General features: G+C 42.7%; 1 protein-coding gene across 1 annotated transcript in view; it reads right to left on the minus strand.

Annotated features, from left to right (window-relative positions):
* Positions 1-17771, minus strand: part of STK39 (serine/threonine kinase 39) — a 305645-nt gene that overhangs the window by 175900 nt on the left and 111974 nt on the right. Inside the window, exons 9-10 of the mRNA XM_036100896.2 lie at positions 17043-17091; positions 16877-16942 (exon numbers count right to left, since the gene is read on the minus strand). Coding sequence (XP_035956789.1) covers positions 16877-16942; positions 17043-17091 — 115 coding nt within the window. The remainder of the gene's footprint in view (positions 1-16876; positions 16943-17042; positions 17092-17771) is intronic.

Below are 17771 nucleotides of genomic sequence, written 5' to 3' on the forward strand. Positions count from 1 at the left end.
CAGACCGGTAATGGCGGGGGAAAGGACTTTAGGGCAGCCCCCGGGGTGGAAACCTGGAGCGGCGGGGTCGCACCTGCGAACTGCAGCCCCTGGGGCGGAAACCCGGATGGCGGGGTTGAACTGGGAGCAGCTGGTAGGTTTAGAAGCACAAAGGGCAGAGACGTGCCCCAACCTGGAGGCAGGACTGGGAGCGCTGCAGAGGGGCGCACAACCCAGCACGCTGCAGTTTATAGCAGCACGGACAGAAACAGAGACAGTGTGGCCTGGAGAGCTCACTGAAGAACAGACTGCGGTCTCTCTGCTCTGAGGCAGAGGGTTGGAAACGGTCTCTTCTGCTCTGACTCGCGGAACAGACGCAGAAAGCCACCAGGGAAAGCCGCCAGAGAACAAAAGCCCCAAAGACTCATTCCCGCTGAGCCCATCCCCCACCACAGGGGGGCAGGGCAACACCGCCCAAACAGGGTTGCCTGAGTAACAGCGTGGCAGGCCCCTCCCGCAGAAGACAGGCTGGGAAAACAAGAGGCCAGCAACTCTAAGGTCCCTAGAAAACAGGTGCATCTTGCTTGGGTTCTGGTCAATAATTTGGACTCTATACATTCCCTCAAACACCCATCAACAGAATGACTAGGAGGAGGAGCCCCCAAAACAGAAAAGACTCAGAGATTATGACTTATGCTGCAGATTTACAAATGGATGCAGATATAACCAAGATGTCGGAGATGGAATTCAGGCTAGCAATTGTGAAGACAATGGCTAGAATGGAGAAATCAATTAATGGCAACATAGAGTCTCTAAGGGCAGAAATAAAAGGTGAATTGGCAGAACTTAAAAATGCTATCAATGAGATCCAATCCAATCTAGATAATCTAACAGCTAGGGTAACTGAGGCAGAAGAGCGAATAAGCGACCTGGAAGACAATAGATAAAAAGGGAAAAGAGGAGGCCAGGGAAAAACAACTCAGAATCCATGAAAATAGAATCAGAGAAATAAGTGACACCATGAAGCGTTCCAATGTCAGAATAATTGGAATCCCGGAGGGAGTGGAGAGAGAGAGGACTAGAAGATGTATTTGAGCAAATCGTAGCTGAGAACTTCCCTCATCTGGGGAATGAAACAAACATTCGAGTCCTAGAGGCAGAGAGGACCCCTCCTAAGATCAAGGAAAATAGGCCAACACCCCGGCACGTAATAGTAAAACTTGCAAATCTTAGAACCAAGGAAACCATCTTAAGGGCAGTTAGGGGGAAGAGATTCCTTACGTACAGAGGGAGGAACATCAGAATAACGTCAGACCTATCCACAGAGACCTGGCAAGCCAGAAAAGCCTGGCCAGACATATTCAGGGTACTAAATGAGAAGAACATGCAGCCAAGAATACTTTATCTGGCAAGGCTTTCATTTAGAATGGATGGAGAGATGCAGAGCTTCCATGACCAGCAGAAACTGAAAGAATATGTGACCACTAAGCCGGCCCTGCAAGAAATATTAAGGGGGGTTCTATAAAAGGAGAAAGACCCCAAGAGTGATATACAACAGAAATTTACAGGGACAATCTATAAAAACAATGTCTTCACAGGCAACGTGATGACAATTAATTCATATCTTTCAATAATCACTCTCAACGTGAATGGCCTAAATGCTCCCATAAAATGGCACAGGGTTGCAGATTGGATAAAAAGACAGGACCCATCCATATGCTGCCTACAAGAGACTCATTTTGAACCTAAAGATACATCCAGACTGAAAGTGAAGGGATGGAGATCCATCTTCCATGCCAGCAGACCTCAAAAGAAAGCTGGGGTAGCAATTCTTATATCAGACAAATTAGATTTTTAAACTAAAGTCTGTAATAAGAGACACAGAAGGACACTATATCATTCTTAAAGGGTCTATCCAACAAGAAGATCTAACAATTGTAAATATCTATGCCCCCAACATGGGAGCAGCCATCTACATAAGCCAACTGTTAACCAAAATAAAGAGTCATATTGCTAACAATACGTTAATTGTAGGAGACCTCAATACTCCACTCTCAGCAATGGACAGATCATCTAAGCAGAAAATCAACAAGGAAACAAGAGCTTTGAATGATACATTGGACCAGATGGACCTCATAGATATTTACAGAACATTCCACCCTAAAACAACAGAATACTCATTCTTCTCGAGCGCACATGGAACTTTCTCCAGAATAGACCATATACTGGGTCACAAATCAGGTCTCAACCGATACCAAAAGATTGAGATTATTCCCTGCATATTCTCAGACCACAATGCTCTAAAACTGGAACTCAATCACAAGAAAAAATTTGGCGGAAATTCAAACACTTGGAAGCTAAAGCCACTCTGCTCAAGAATGTTTGGGTCAACCAGGAAATCAAAGAAGAACTTAAACAATTCATGGAAATCAATGAGAACAAAAACAGATCGGTCCAAAACCTATGGGATACTGCAGAGGCGGTCCTAAGGGGAAAATACATAGCCATCCAAGCCTCACTCAAAAAAATAGAAAAATCCCAAATTCACCAACTAACTCTACACCTTAAAGAACTAGAGAAAAAGCAACAAACGATGCCTAAGCCACGCATTAGAAGAGAAATAATTAAAATTAGAGCAGAGGGGGGTGCCTGGGTGGCTCGGTCATTAAGCGTCTGCCTTCGGCTCAGGTCATGATCCCAGGGTCCTGGGATCGAGCCCCGCATCGGGCTCCCTGCTCAGCGGGAAGCCTGCTTCTCCCTCTCCCACTCCCCCTGCTTGTGTTCCCTCTCTCGCTGTGTCTCTCTCTTTCGAATAAATAAAATCTTTAAAAAAAATAAAATAAAAATAAAATTAGAGCAGAAATCAATGAATTAGAAACCAGAAACACAGTAGATCAGATCAACGAAACTAGAAGTTGGTTCTTTGAAAGAATTAATAAGATCAATAAACTACTGGCCAGACTTATCGAAAAGAAAAGAGAAAGGACCCAAATTAATAAAATTATGAATGAAAGGGGAGAGATCACGACTAACACCAAGGAAATAGAAACAATTATTAGAAATTATTATCAACAACTATATGCCATAAACTGAGCAATCTGGATGAAATGGAGGCCTTCCTGGAAATCTATAAGCTGCCAAGACTGAAACAGGAAGAAATTGACAACCTGAATAGGCCAATAACCAGTAACGAGATTGAAGCAGTGATCAAAAACCTCCCAAAAAACAAGAGTCCAGGGCCTGATGGATTCCCTGGGGAATTCTACCAAACATTCAAAGAAGAAATAATACCTATTCTACTGAAGCTGTTTCAAAAAATAAAAACAGAAGGAAAACTTCCAAACTCATTCTATGAGGCCAGCATTACCTTAATCCCCAAACCAGGCAAAGACCCCATCAAAAAGGAGAATTTCAGACCGATATCCCTGATGAATATGGATTCCAAAATCCTCAACAAAATCCTAGCTAATAGGATCCAACAATACATTAAAAGGATCATCCACCACGACCAAGTGGGATTTATCCCCGGGATGCAAGGGTGGTTCAACATTCACAAATCAATCAATGTGATAGAACACATTAATAAGAGGAGGGAGAAGAACGATATGGTCCTCTCAATTGATGCAGAAAAAGCATTTGACAAAATACAGCATCCTTTCCTGATTAAAACTCTTCAGAGTATAGGCATAAAGGGAACATTCCTCAAGTTCATAAAATCCATCTATGAAAAACCCACAGCGAATATCATCCTCAATGGGGAAAAGCTGAGAGCCTTTCCCTTAAGATCAGGAACACGTCAAGGATGCCCACTCTCGCCACTATTGTTCAATATAGTACTAGAAGTCCTAGCAACGGCAATCAGACAACAAAAAGAAATAAAAGGTATTCAAATTGGCAAAGAAGAAGTCAAACTCTCTCTTTTCGCAGACGACATGATACTTTATGTGGAAAACCCAAAAGACTCCACCCCCAAATTACTAGAACTCATCCAGCAGTTCAGTAATGTGGCAGGATACAAAATCAATGCACAGAAATCAGTTGCTTTCTTATACACTAACAACGCAACTGTAGAAAGATAAATTAAAGAAACGATTCCATTTACAATAGCACCAAAAACCATAAGATACCTTGGAATAAACCTAACCAAAGAGGTAAAGGATCTATACTCTAGGAACTACAGAACACTCATGAAAGAAACTGAGGAAGACACAAAAAGATGGAAAAATATTCCATGCTCATGGATCGGAAGAATAAACATTGTTAAAATGTCTATGCTACCCAGAGCAATCTATACCTTCAATGCCATCCCGATCAAAATTCCAATGACATTTTTCAAAGTCCTGGAACAAACAATCCTAAAATTTGTATGGAATCAGAAAAGACCCCGAATTGCTAAGGAAATGTTGAAGAAGAAAAACAAAGCTGGGGGCATCACGTTGCCCGATTTCAAGCTATATTACAAAGCTGTGGTCACCAAGACAGCATGGTACTGGCACAAAAACAGACATACAGACCAATGGAACAGAATAGAGAACCCAGATATGGACCCTCAACTCTATGGTCAAATAATCTTTGACAAAGCAGGAAAAAACATGCAATGGAAAAAAGATAGTCTCTTCAATAAATGGTGCTGGGAAAATTGGACAGCCACATGCAGAAGAATAAAACTCGACCATTCTCTAATACCATTCACAATGATAAACTCAAAGTGGATGAAAGACCTCAATGTGAGACAGGAATCCATCAAAATCCTAGAGGAGAACATAGGCAGTAACCTCTTTGACATCGCCCACAGCAACTTCTTTCAAGATACATCTCCAAAAGCTAGTGAAACAAAAGCAAAAACGAACTTGTGGGACTTCATCAAGATAAAAAGCTTCTGCACAGCAAAGGAAACAGTCAACAAAACAAAGAGGCAACCCACAGAATGGGAGAAGATATTTGCAAATGACACTACAGATAAAGGGCTGGTATCCAAGATCTATAAAGAACTTCTCAAACTCAACACCCAAAAAACAAATAATCAAGTCAAAAAGTGGGCAGAAGATACTAAAAGACACTTCTCTGAAGAAGACATACAAATGGCTAACAGACACATGAAAAAATGTTCATCATCATTAGCCATCAGGGAAATCCAAATCAAAACCACACCAAGATACCACCTTACACCAGTTAGAATGGCAAAAATGGACAGGGAGAGAAACAACAAATGTTGGAGAGGTTGTGGAGAAAGGGGAACCCTCTTACACTGTTGGTGGGAATGCAAGTTGGTACAGCCACTTTGGGAAACAGTGTGGAGGTTCCTCAAAAATTTAAAAATAGAGCTACTCTATGACCCAGCAATTGCACTCTGGGTATTTACCCCAAAGACACAGATGTAGTGAAAAGAAGGGCCATATGCACCCCAATGTTCATAGCAGCAATGTCCGCAATAGCCAAACTGTGGAAAGGGCTGAGATGCCCTTCAACAGATGAATGGATAAAGAAGATGTGGTCCATATATACAATGGAATATTACTCAGCCATCAGAAAGGATGAATACCCAACTTTTACATCAACATGGATGGGACTGGAGGAGATTATGCTAAGTGAAATAAGTCAAGCAGAGAAAGTCAATTATCATATGGTTTCACTTATTTGTGGAACATAAGGAATAGCATGGAGGACATTAGGAGAAGGAAGGGAAAAATGGGGGGGGGGAATTGGAGGGAGAGATGAACCATGAGAGACTATGGACTCTGAGAGACAAACAGGGTTTTAGAGGGGAGGAGGGCAGGGGGATGGGTTAGCCCGGTGATGGGTATTAAGGAGGGCACGTACTGCATGGAGCACTGGGTGTTATACGAAAACAATGGATCGTGGATCACCACGTCAAAAACTAATGATGTATTGTATGGTGACTAACATAACATAATAAAATTTAAAAAATAAATAAATAAATAAAAATAAATAAATCCAGTTTCAAAATATCTTCCTAATTAGATGTGGCTTCCGGTGATAGGAAAACTTATGTACATCCTGTCTGGGAAAAGAAAATGACAGCACAGAATATGCTGAGTGCCAGGGACTAAACTTCTGCTGTCAGATAATCCTAAGTGTATAGTGCGTCAGGGTTAGGTAATAAAATCTAACCACTCCACTTCGTGACAAGGTGGCAAAGGTGGGTCAAGCTGTTTGTCTCATCCAAGACTCTCAGCCAGTGGGAGATGACAAAGGATGTTAAACTAAAAGCAGATAACCTCTGAGTCCCAGACCTGAAATACAAGAAGGCAGCACCAACGGAGAAACTTCTCAACTCTTCCCCTTTTACGCTACAAGATTTGCTTGGCCTACCCTCATGCTCTCACATCGACTCCCGTAAAAGCCATCATCATGACTTTGCAGTCTCATTTCCCGAACTTCAATTCCAGATGGACCAAGATACTGTCCTGGGTACTGGGGACATGGGAATAATACGACATTCTTCCTTCACCTAGGGAGCTCAGCCTGGTCCAGAAAGCAAAAGTGTGAGGGATGTAACTGCAAACGACAGTAAGTGCAACAAGGGACAGAAGCAGTACAGATGGAAGACTGAGGAACTCTCTGGATGCAGGGGGGGAAACGGGAGGAGAGAGCTCCAGAGAGGAGGTGCCAGACTCGGAAAGATATGAGTTCAGGAAGAAGCCTTTTAAACAGGGGGACCAGTACATGCACCTCCACGGAAAACACAGGTGGGATTTCAGGGGCGCATTGGTAGAAAAGTAGGATCGGTAACTCTATAAGGATGTGGCAAGGGTGAGGTGGTGAGTGGCCAAAGCAAAGGCTAGAGAGCTGGTCCAAACACAGAGCACAGGAGCCTTGCCTGGCCCTCACCTTAACAAGTGACATGGACCTCATCCTGTCAGTGGCAGGAACTTGGAACTTACCTGCGATTGACAAGAAGCCACTGAATGGTTTTAAACAAGAAAGAAGGTACAGTCAATCACATCAGAGTTTTCACAAGATCAAAAAAGCATCGGCTCACTTTTTATAGTCGTGTTGCTGCAACTGTAGACAAATTCCAAATTCCTTCCCATTCTTCGTGGTTTATCTACTTTTAAAAGCAATGGTGTGCTAGAGTGCGCTGTAAAGGTGAAGAAAGGCAAACCGCTTTACTGGGAGTCAGTACCTGGTACATTATCAGTGATGCTCAGCGAGCCCTAGATGAGCAGGCCGTCAGGGACTTCCCTCAGCACACGTATGCCAATTAAGTTTCAAAGTTACCTGATGCACACAAGCTTTGGAAAAAGTTAGCAAATTTCCCAAAGGTAAAAATGAAGCACAAAATGCATATGGAACACGCAGATCTCAAAAATCTAACTGGGTGTGAAATAAGGCCACTGAGTCTGCCTATTCATTTCTAGCGAAAGGAAACAATTGCCTGCACACGAAAGTTGTGCAAACACTATCTTTCACAATATTTTCAGAATGTATGTCACTATTTTTAAGGTTCCAAAACTGGGTGTCCAAGATCTGTAAAAGTTTTAAACTCTCTTAAGCAATTGGTACCTTTAAAAAGACACCTCAATCTCAAAATACAGATGTTTCCCTATACATGGGGCTGCCAGGATTAGCAAATCACAATTTCCACCATGGATCCTTTCTGCTCTAATTCAATGTCACCAGAAAGAGGCCACTAACCTAAAACATATACAGTTGTTTTTTTTTTTAAGATTTTATTTATTTATTTGAGAGAGAGAATGCACAGAAGGAGCAGCAGGAGAGGGATAAGCAGACTCCATGCTGAGCTTGGAGCTTGATGCAGGGCTCAATCCCAGGACACTGAGCTTAACCGACTGAGCCACCCAGGCGCCCCAAAATATATACAGTTTTTAACTCAATTCACCAATTGAATTGAAAGTAAATTATGATGCTTTTTCCCTTGTTCTTTCCTCTACCCTCACCTCTGCCTAATTCACCCCCAGCGCAAACGGGAGTCAAGCTCCTTATAGCAGGCACAATGCAAAAGGAAGAAATTTGTGACCGCAATGGTTTCTATAGACTAGTGAGCAATTCCTGGCCCCAGGTTCCTACATGAACTATTCTGATAGCACCCCCTAGTGACCAAAAGCACTTTTCTGAACCAATGAACTCTACATTCTCGACTGCCTAAAAGCAAAGCATTTAAAATGTAGAAATAATGCAAACATTAATGAGTTTATCCTCTGGGAACATCTGTCCCAGTTAAGACAATAATTTTAACCTCTCTGGACTTTTCTCACCATTAACATAGGAAAAATAACATCCTCAACCACCAAAGTCCTTCTCCCTTTGAGCATGTGAGCTCCCCAGTAAGACAGATTACCAATACCTGTGGTTATTTTCAAATAAGAGGAAGGGGGAAAGAGACACAAAGTAATAAGAGAACATGCACCCTCAGGCCTACCTGAGTCATGAGGAGTATCTTATGTTAAATCCAAAATATAGAGATCTGTTCACTTCTCCTTTATTGTTATCATATGTTTTGACTCCCTCTTTCCTCTGTTTACCTGGCTTTAAGGAGAAGTGCAGGAACCAAGGAACTTCCTAGAAATAGCATGCAACCATCCATAACTGTATTAATTTAAACTATAAAATACCAGAAGATTTTTAATCCCATTTTCAAATTTGAGATTTTTATTTTTGACATGAATTCTGGAAAATACAAATGTTAGATTACTTTGATTGGTTAATAGAAAATGCAATTTGAAATGAAAATGGTAATAATGAGAAGTCTTTACACCTTCGCCCTTCAACCCCCTGCCAAGTAAAAAAACATTCTGACTGACTATGGCGCCTGGTACTCATGGCTCAGTAGACACCTAACATCCTTCGATTCTTCTTCTCCAAGTCTGAGACCTTCAACAAAGCCGAAAACTTTTGCTCAGTTTGCAAGCCACAGCCTCTGAGAAATAAAGCCCTTCACTGCCCTCTACTGGACAGACCTGGAACAAAATTAAAATCATCCTTCCGGCATTTGAGGAATCCCTTATTTATTCTCTGGTTTCTTGATAATATATAACCTTCAATAGCTCATAAATTAATTATAAGATTCCAGGAGGGGTAGAAAAAGCAATTGTGTAGAAATGAAAAGTCATTTTTCCTCTTTATGGACTAAAAGAGCAGCCTAAGTGGCAGCAAACTGGGAAGCGAGCTGGCTTTGCCCGGCCACTGTATGATGAGGTGGTCAAGGCCCAACCTGGGTCTGCAAACTGAAGGATCACCAACCAGGAGATATTTATGCTCTTCTCCACTCATACTTCAAAATATGTAGACTTTGTTTTAAGCCAGTCTTAATAATCCATCTGTCCTGTTACTCGGGTCTTCATTAATTATCATAAGTTAATGGACATGAATGGAAACCAAGTGTCTAGCATGGTGCCTGAAGGTACACAAGACATGTGAATTCTTCTCTCTCCTCTGCCCATGTCCCCCCAGTCTTCCAGCTCCATGGCCTTGCCCCCTCTGTAGTACATATTCCACGCCCACATCCTGAGGCACTTATTCTCTGCTACTCTTTGAGTATGTCTTGTGCTGCTCGCGCTGTGTTCCCCACTGGAAAGGGGAGTCTCACTGCCTGGCCTGTGTCCTCGATCAACCTGGGAGCCGTGGGGGTGATGGTGGCAGCCATTATGGCAGCCGCAGAAGCGGGAAGAGCAGCAGGGGTGCCCAAAGCCCAGCAATGAAAAACACTACAAAAACAATAATGACATTCTAATAATAACACTGTAATAATAAAGCAATATATGTGATTATAATAATAAAACTCACTAGGATTATGATAATAACTAGTGCCATGTATTATTTTGTGCCAACCAACCACTGGGTTATACACTTCCTCTGCTTTACCTAATTCAGTCCTCAAAAACACAGAAAGGCCTCGAAATGACTTTCCCCATTTCACGAATGAGAAGCTGGGTTTCGGGAAGGTTTCAACAGCTGTCAATGCTATCCAGCTCTCTTCCACTGGCCACCTCTCTTCCCTTCAGAATCTCCAAAGCCCTTTTGCCCCCTTACTCCCCCGCACACCTGCTAGAACCCTGGAGGCAAACCTCCAGGGCTACAGTGATGTTCACAGCGTCTCCGAGTGCCCATGAACAGCACGTGGTAAGGGACAGACTACCCGCTGGGAATGACAAACGTACCCCGCCTTCTCCTACTGAGACCATGTCACGCCGCCTAGTGTCCTCCATCCAGATCTCCTTCCTATCCTCTCCCTTCTCTTCTTCTTCTTCCTTCTGAGGTATGATTTAGTGGAAAAGAGCACAGAACCAGAAATAAGAACGGCCTCTAATTAGCCATGTGACTTCAGACAAGTCAGTTCACCTCTCCCACTTTCATCTGTCAAGTGTAATGATAATACCTGCCCGACCTGTCTTCAAGCACAGCTGTTGAGAATGAATAAGGAAGCGTATGTGAAAGTGAGCTAACAGCCAGGCATGAGTGCTGTGTGCATGTTTGATTCTTACTATTCTTTCGTCTTCGCGCGCACACACACACACTGTTCTGCTTTCTCACGGGAGAGGGGACCGGCTGCAGGAAAGGTGCAGGCTCGTGCCCACTGCCGGCACCATGATGGGGCAGGAAAGAAAGCATGAAGACATGTGAACAGGCAACAGCGCTGAAACAGTGGTTGTCATCCTTCCCTCTCCCTCTTTCTGTAGGCTTCCACCGGCTTCTTCCCCCTCTCATCCAAAGCAACAGCAAAAGAGAAACAACCTTCTTCACCCACCCCAGGACTCTCCGCACTCCCTATCTCACTGCGTACTTCTAAAATGTCCAGCTCTGCAGCCGCAGTAGCCATTCCCTTATTTACACGATAGTCATGGCAGCCTGTGTGGGATCTCTCATCATCACGGCCACACACTGTCAGTGTCCTTGGCTCCATTTGACTAGACTGGACTCCGAGAGATCGGCCAGCTCGCCCGGGACACAGACCCAGCTGCTCCTGCTTCCAGACAGACACGGAGGCTGGAGCAATACCGTTCCTACTCCCCACCTCAATCTGAACATTACGTACTAGCCAAGTGTTCCTTGTCTGAAACCACAGGGAAATCCTATCATTAATAGCCTAGGAATGTACAACCACAATGACATAAAGCACAAATGTTTCCTCGAAAAGAGACTAATGACCCTGCACAGTAAGCACATTCACTTTACCTTTTAATGTTTAATGAAAGAATGTAATATTAATGAATTCCTTCTATTAGGAAGTAACTGTGTTTGTCACAATGAAGAAGGAGGTAGGAGCCACCATAAGCGTGTGATCAAAGTTAGCATCACCCGCAGAGGAATGAGTCAACATCACGCGCCTCCCAACGTGATACGTGGAGAACACGGCATCATTCTGAGGTATTCCTGTCAAAAAATGCATAAACTAAATCTACTCACAAAGAAATGTCAGACGAACCCAAACTGAGCACCATTCTACAAAATAAGTGGCCTTATAGTCTTCAAAAGTGTGACTGTCTATAAAAGAAAAATAAAAACTATTCCTAAAAAGGAGACTAATGGAGACAACAACTAAATGATTCTGGATCGGATCCTGAACCAGACAGATGACCATTAGCAGAACTGGCAGAACTTGTATAAGATCTGAAAATTAAATAATAGTATTGTGTTGATGTTAACTTCCTGATTTGGATATTTAAACTGTTAGGTAAAAGAACTCCCTTGTTTTTAGGAAATATGCACTGAAGTATATTTAAAGATAAAGGACATCATGTCTATAACTTTGAAATGTTTCCAAAGACAGTGAGAGAGAAAATATATACAGAATTTTTTGTGCTACTTTTGTAAACTTTTGTAAGCCTGAAATTATTTCAAAATAAAAAGTAAAAACAGAATGGACAAATTATGAATGCATATTAAGTATTAAATAAATATGAATTGTAATATCCCTATATGTTCCTACCCATTTATCCTAAGCACATAGGAGGATCAAATGAAGCCAACTCCCTGGGTCCCTAATATGAAATCAATCTTACAAGCCTGATACAAGAAATTCTGGGGCCCACAAATACCACCCTACTTTTTCCAATTCACAATGGTTCCATCCAAATGCAGCAGTGATACAATATCTCTTCCCTTCTTCCCTTCCTTCCTTCCTTCCTCCCTCCCTCCCTGCCTTCCTTCTTTCTTTCTTTTTAAGTAGGCTCCACGCCCAATGTGGATCCCAATGTGGGGTTTGAACCCATGAACCTGAAATCAAGACCCAAGCCAAGATCAAGAGTTGGACGCTTAACCAACTGAGCCACCCAGGCGCCCATCTCTTTCTTTCTGATGGTGACTAATCATTTCTAACTTCTCAATTTCAAAATTAAATTCAAACAAAAATCCTCCAGTGATTCCCCTTCCCGTGAAAACACAGCCAACCACAATAAAAAGAACTTCATCCCTTCTCTGGCCAATATGCTTTTTGGTTAAGCAGGTGGCATTGAGATATCTGGACAGCAACTAATCCGTTGCCCCTCTCCTGCCATCAGTGGGTTTTAGCTACAGGATGTGTAGGAATAGGAGCGTGAACGTGGTGACTCAAGGTTCGCATCACTAACAGAAAGCAGAGCCACCAGCCATCTGACACTTAGATACTCCTACAGAAAATGCACACAGCCCTAAGCACCTGCACTCAATTTTAGCAGAATGATTTACGCTCTTCCCCACCCAGTGAATCCAGTAGGATAAAGAGTGGAACACCATATGCTCAAGCTTTCAAACCCCTAAATTAGGATGGCTGGAGACAGATCCCTAAAAAGTCACATGAGAAGGAGTAATGGCTATGAAGCCTTTTCCTCTCATGCATAAGGATAAATGAAAAGTTGAAAAGAATTATAGCTGTACTTAACCTTGTTCTTTCTCATGGGTCATTATTAGCATGTTCTCATTTAGAATTCACAGAACGTCTCGTAGTCCAGGAACATCAAATCTCTCATTACCCTTCACCACATGCCTGAGGTCAGACAGAATTTCCATTTCACAGACAGAAAAATTAGGGCAAAAGAAAATCAAGATGATCCCCAAGCAACACTGTCTGTCAGAAAAAAAAAAAAAAAAAAAACCCAATGGACCAAATACTCTGCCTCCAGGAAGAAAACAAATATGCCTAATTTCTGCAATGACAACACACACACACACACACACACACACACAATCATTTTATGTCACTAAATTACCAGGAAAGCCACACTGGTGTATTTCTATTTCTCTTTTCTGATTTAGAGGAATCAATCTGGATGAGGACTAGATCACCTACCCACATGGAATTCCATGGCAACCAACTAATGCTTTACATTCTGGCCAAACATGAATATGACAGGCCTCTACTTCTCTTGTGCCACAGGACAGCACTGGTGGGCTCACGGGACTTCCTGAGAACACCTACAACTGGCCCCTCTCTCTTTTAAATATGAGAATTGTTCATGTAAAAAAAAAACCACATTGAAAAATACCTCTTAATTTTTGTTACCATAAGGGAGTCGAGAAACAGAAGCTGTTGTTTCTTTTATTTAAAAGATTTTATTTATTTATTTGAGGGACAGAGAGAGAGAGCATGAGAGCAGGGTGAGGGGCAGAGAGAGAAGCAGATTCCCCGCCGAGCAGGGAGCCCGACGCGGGGCTCGATCCGGGAACTCTGGGATCATGACCTGAGCCGAAGGCAGACGCCCAACCGAATGAGCCACCCAGATGCCCCAGAAACTGTTGTTTCTGACAACAAATTTCAAATCCACACAGGTTGCCTAACTGTGCAGAGCTTGGTCAACAGGCCCAGTTGTCCTCTAAACACTGGTATATCAATGGACTGTTTCTATTTTTAAAACAACAAACCGAGGAGACAAAAATCAAAGCACCAGCAGCAACAAGCAGCATCTGAAGAACAAATTTACACCAGGAAACCAGAGCATGATTAACCAGGAGGCACCTTAGCAACCGGGAAAGTAAGCAGCCGAGGAGATGTCAATAAAGAGAAGTCCAGAAATGGATGACAAAAATAACACTGAAGACTCCCCTGCAACAACTTTTAAACTAAATTTACTTAAACACGGTAAGAACCTAAGACAAGCAAAGACATCCTACAACAACGGTTTTCAATGCTCATGATGATTAAAATAATTATTTACTTCCATGGGACCAAGACTGCAAAAGCTTCAAGCAAGGAACAGCACGGTTGCTCCCCAACATCAGGCACCCCACGGAGAGAGGGCGGTCTATCTGCTGTTAACGGGAATCCCCAGGAATGAGTGTATGCCAAGCATTCTGGATGCGTAAAAAACAGAGCTTCGAATGGCCTTTCCATGGTACACACAAGCATATATGTTCATGGAGTTAGCAAACATCTGTGGGCACTTGATATGAGCGAGATGTGAACTGTGATCAATGTTCTGGTCAGCACACCTGCCATGGAGCCTATTGGCAAGGAGTGGGGCACAGCTGATAACCCACGTGCACTTGAAAACGAGAATTCTAACAGGAAAACAGCAGACTTAATGAAGCTAGAGAGCAAGAACAACATTACTATGGGCTACTCTTGTTCCTATGCGATGTTTAAAGAATGAATTTATATTTTCCCTTTACTCTTCCTCTGGGACACTAAGATGTGTGGCCATTCTCCATCTGAAGGGATGGATGACAAACCAAGCCCTGAGGTTTAAGTCTAAAGTCCAGGAGCAAGTACATGGCAGAAGACATGCTTGAAAAATCACATCTCCCCAAACTCTAGCTGCTTATGGTTTGTTTAAGAGACATGCAAAACGGGGTTTGGAATGCACAGCACACTCATATGTAGTAAATGATTTAAATATTTTTTAAAAGGAAGAAAATAAAGCTGGAAGCTGAAGAGCTTCTTCATTTTCTCAAAATGATAAGAGTTTGAAAGAAAAGTATAGGTTAGTGAGCAAAGTACGTGCAGTGAGAGCTACAGGTGGTTCACTTGAGCTGAGTTCACAACATAAGACTGGAAGCTGAAATGGTGCCATGAATTCAAGGCGAAGGAGGTTGGCCTTTCTTTGGCAGGAACTTTATTTTTTCATTTGTGGGCTCTTGGGGTTGTTTTTCTTTAATTTTGGGAACCACTTTGAAGCCATTAAGTGACATGATCCGCAAGTTCCTCCTGCGGCAGTGTCTAAGACAGAACAGAAAGGAGGGACAGAAGGGAAGGACTGCAGCTGTCCAGTCAAAACCAGGAGAACGAGCACTGTGGCAGAGACTGGAGAGGGGCTAGATGGGGAGGACAGGGGGAAAGGAGGCCCCAAACACAAAAACAATCCCAGTGTTGTGAGGTCGGGTGACTCAGACGGAAACAGCGAACACAGGAAGATTAGGTTTGGGAGGGGAGGGAAGCCACTTGGAAACTGCACCTCTGAGACCTCCAGTCCATTTGACAGGAGCTGGGGGTGTGAAGCTAAAGCTCTGGAGAGAACACAGGCCTGGCAAACTCCTGCAGGGGGGACAGCTACAGAATGAGACCAGACAAAACTAGCAAAACAAGTCGAGGCCAACAAAAGTATTCTTTGGGGATGACACAAACTGAACAAGCCAAAGGCTCCCTAACAGCCCTTCCAGCTCTGGCTAACACTTCCGATGCCTGAGCAAAAGCCCCGCGATAGGCTCACACACCCCAGGGCATCTCTCCTGGGTCCTCCTTCAGCCTTCTGTCCAGAGCCCTCAGACAGCAGCTGGGCTCTTACACTTTCTGTGCCTCAACTGAAGCTTTAGTGTACCTGTGTCACCCCTTGAAATGCACCACTCTTGATGGACCATCTGCCAAACTTTCACTTGTCCCTTAGAGACATCCCTCAGACCAGCCCTGGCTCAGGTCTGAGCGGTCAACGGGGCAATCCGCCCCCAGGACTCTGCTGGTCCCGGGGAGCACTCCCACACCTGGACACAGAGGGTCGTTTCTTAAAATCTACTCTTAAATCTATTTAAAACAATTTTAAGGCATCCGCGAAATGCACTTCATACACAATGTTTCAGAAAAGGCAATGGCTGGAACATAACATTCAGAGTTACTTCAGCCAGGCACGATGAGATACCATCTCTGACCCATATTTCTCTGCCAGTTTTATTTCAGAGCATACAACTCAGTTCAGATCAGCTTTCCCTGTAGCTATTAACCATAAAAAGGGGCGGGGGGAGAGAACCTTCCTTTCTAAATCAGTGACTACATAAATATTTTTAATTATAAATATCTAATATAATTCTAAAACCAAACGAAACCAAACCAGAGGTTAAATTTCGTTAGATTTCACGCCATAACGAAATCAGTGTTTACAAATAAATAAAAATCTGGATAAATAAACAAATACACTCACACATATACACCATTTAAAGAATCTAAAACCAAGAATGGAAAGTTTTTCAGGTAATCATTAATATAATTTACTTAACATAAGGTAAATTACAAGAGGGGCCAGGGTCTTTTTATAAGGAAAAGACTGACATCCCACAGATACTCAAGATAACCATTAAATTTGTAAATAAAATCAGATTTAAAAAGATAACCCTTAAAAACAAATTTTGGTTTTTCTTTTGTCATTTCAAACTGCTTAAAAACAACTGCTCCTCTTCTATGAAATGTCCAAAGGAAAGATCCTCAAGGCTATTTCACCTCTCCAGGGTTCGAGCTCCATCATGATCCCCTCCCCTACTCTGACCTTCTTTAAGAAAAGCTGATAAATGGAAAAATGAAATCATTCAAGTGTCACACTGTTTCCACAAACACGTAACAGCAAGCCGGAGATACCCAAAAGGCAAAATGCAGCCATCTGAGGAATTGCTAACCAGATAACCTCTGAACAACACATCCTGACTGTGTGGCAATCTTTTTCCTATGTTTCTGTGGGTCTCATTTCCCTGGGTGGGGAGCAGCCTTTGCTGGATCACAAAGGCTAGTGGCGCTTACCTTTTTGGCTCTTTGGGCTATGTCTGGGGTTCTTGTAAGCAGCTTCTCAATTAGGTACTCTCTGTTCTGCAAAACAAATGTTCCCAACAGTTTAACACCAAGTATCATACGCAGACATTCAGTGATTTCAAAATAGCAGATTTACGTGGGTTTTTAAGCATCTTACCTTGGCTTTCTGGAAGAATTTGCATTTTAAAAGTTCTGCAGCTGTGGGCCTGAAAGATCAATAATAAATTAGAGTTGAAACAATGATCACTCAATAAATACACTGCCTTGACGAAACAACCACATCCCAGAGTATTTCTGGAAAACCAGTTTCAGGAATAGCAACACCAGAAACTAAATTAATCATAAGCGGGCACCAAATAAAACAGGGCTGATTTTCCAGTTCTTTCCAAATACCCCTACTGCAAAACACATAAACTCCCATAAGTTAAATATTTGGGGCATGATCAATTTTCTGCCCTTCATCCTTACACCTTACTAAGTGAATTCAGTCTTTCTGAAAGGTGGCAGACTGACACATCTGTGAGCTAAATCCCTGTATTTATTAAGAAGCCGTGCAAGCTGCAATATGACCCTGTCAAAGAAATTATAGTCTACAGAGTTCTATGATTCCCCAAGAGCAGCAGTTATTGCAAGGGGTTCACATCCTGTGGACCAGCTCTGTCTGCCCACTGAGGGACCCCAGCTCAAGTGTATATGTCCTCCCAGTTGTCAGGGGAAGGCAAACACAGTGGTGATTAGTAAAATGCAAACTCATTTAAAAGCATTACTGGACTGGTCTGATGGTCTCCTCATGGTGTCATTTAACTTGTTTCTCTATCCTGTATTTCCTATAGACTGAAAGTTAGGTCTAAAAATTTGACATGAAGCATGTGGGGGGAAGAATACT

The sequence above is a fragment of the Halichoerus grypus genome, chromosome 4 (assembly GCF_964656455.1).
Source record: "Halichoerus grypus chromosome 4, mHalGry1.hap1.1, whole genome shotgun sequence".
In the NCBI taxonomy this organism is placed as follows: domain Eukaryota; kingdom Metazoa; phylum Chordata; class Mammalia; order Carnivora; family Phocidae; genus Halichoerus; species Halichoerus grypus.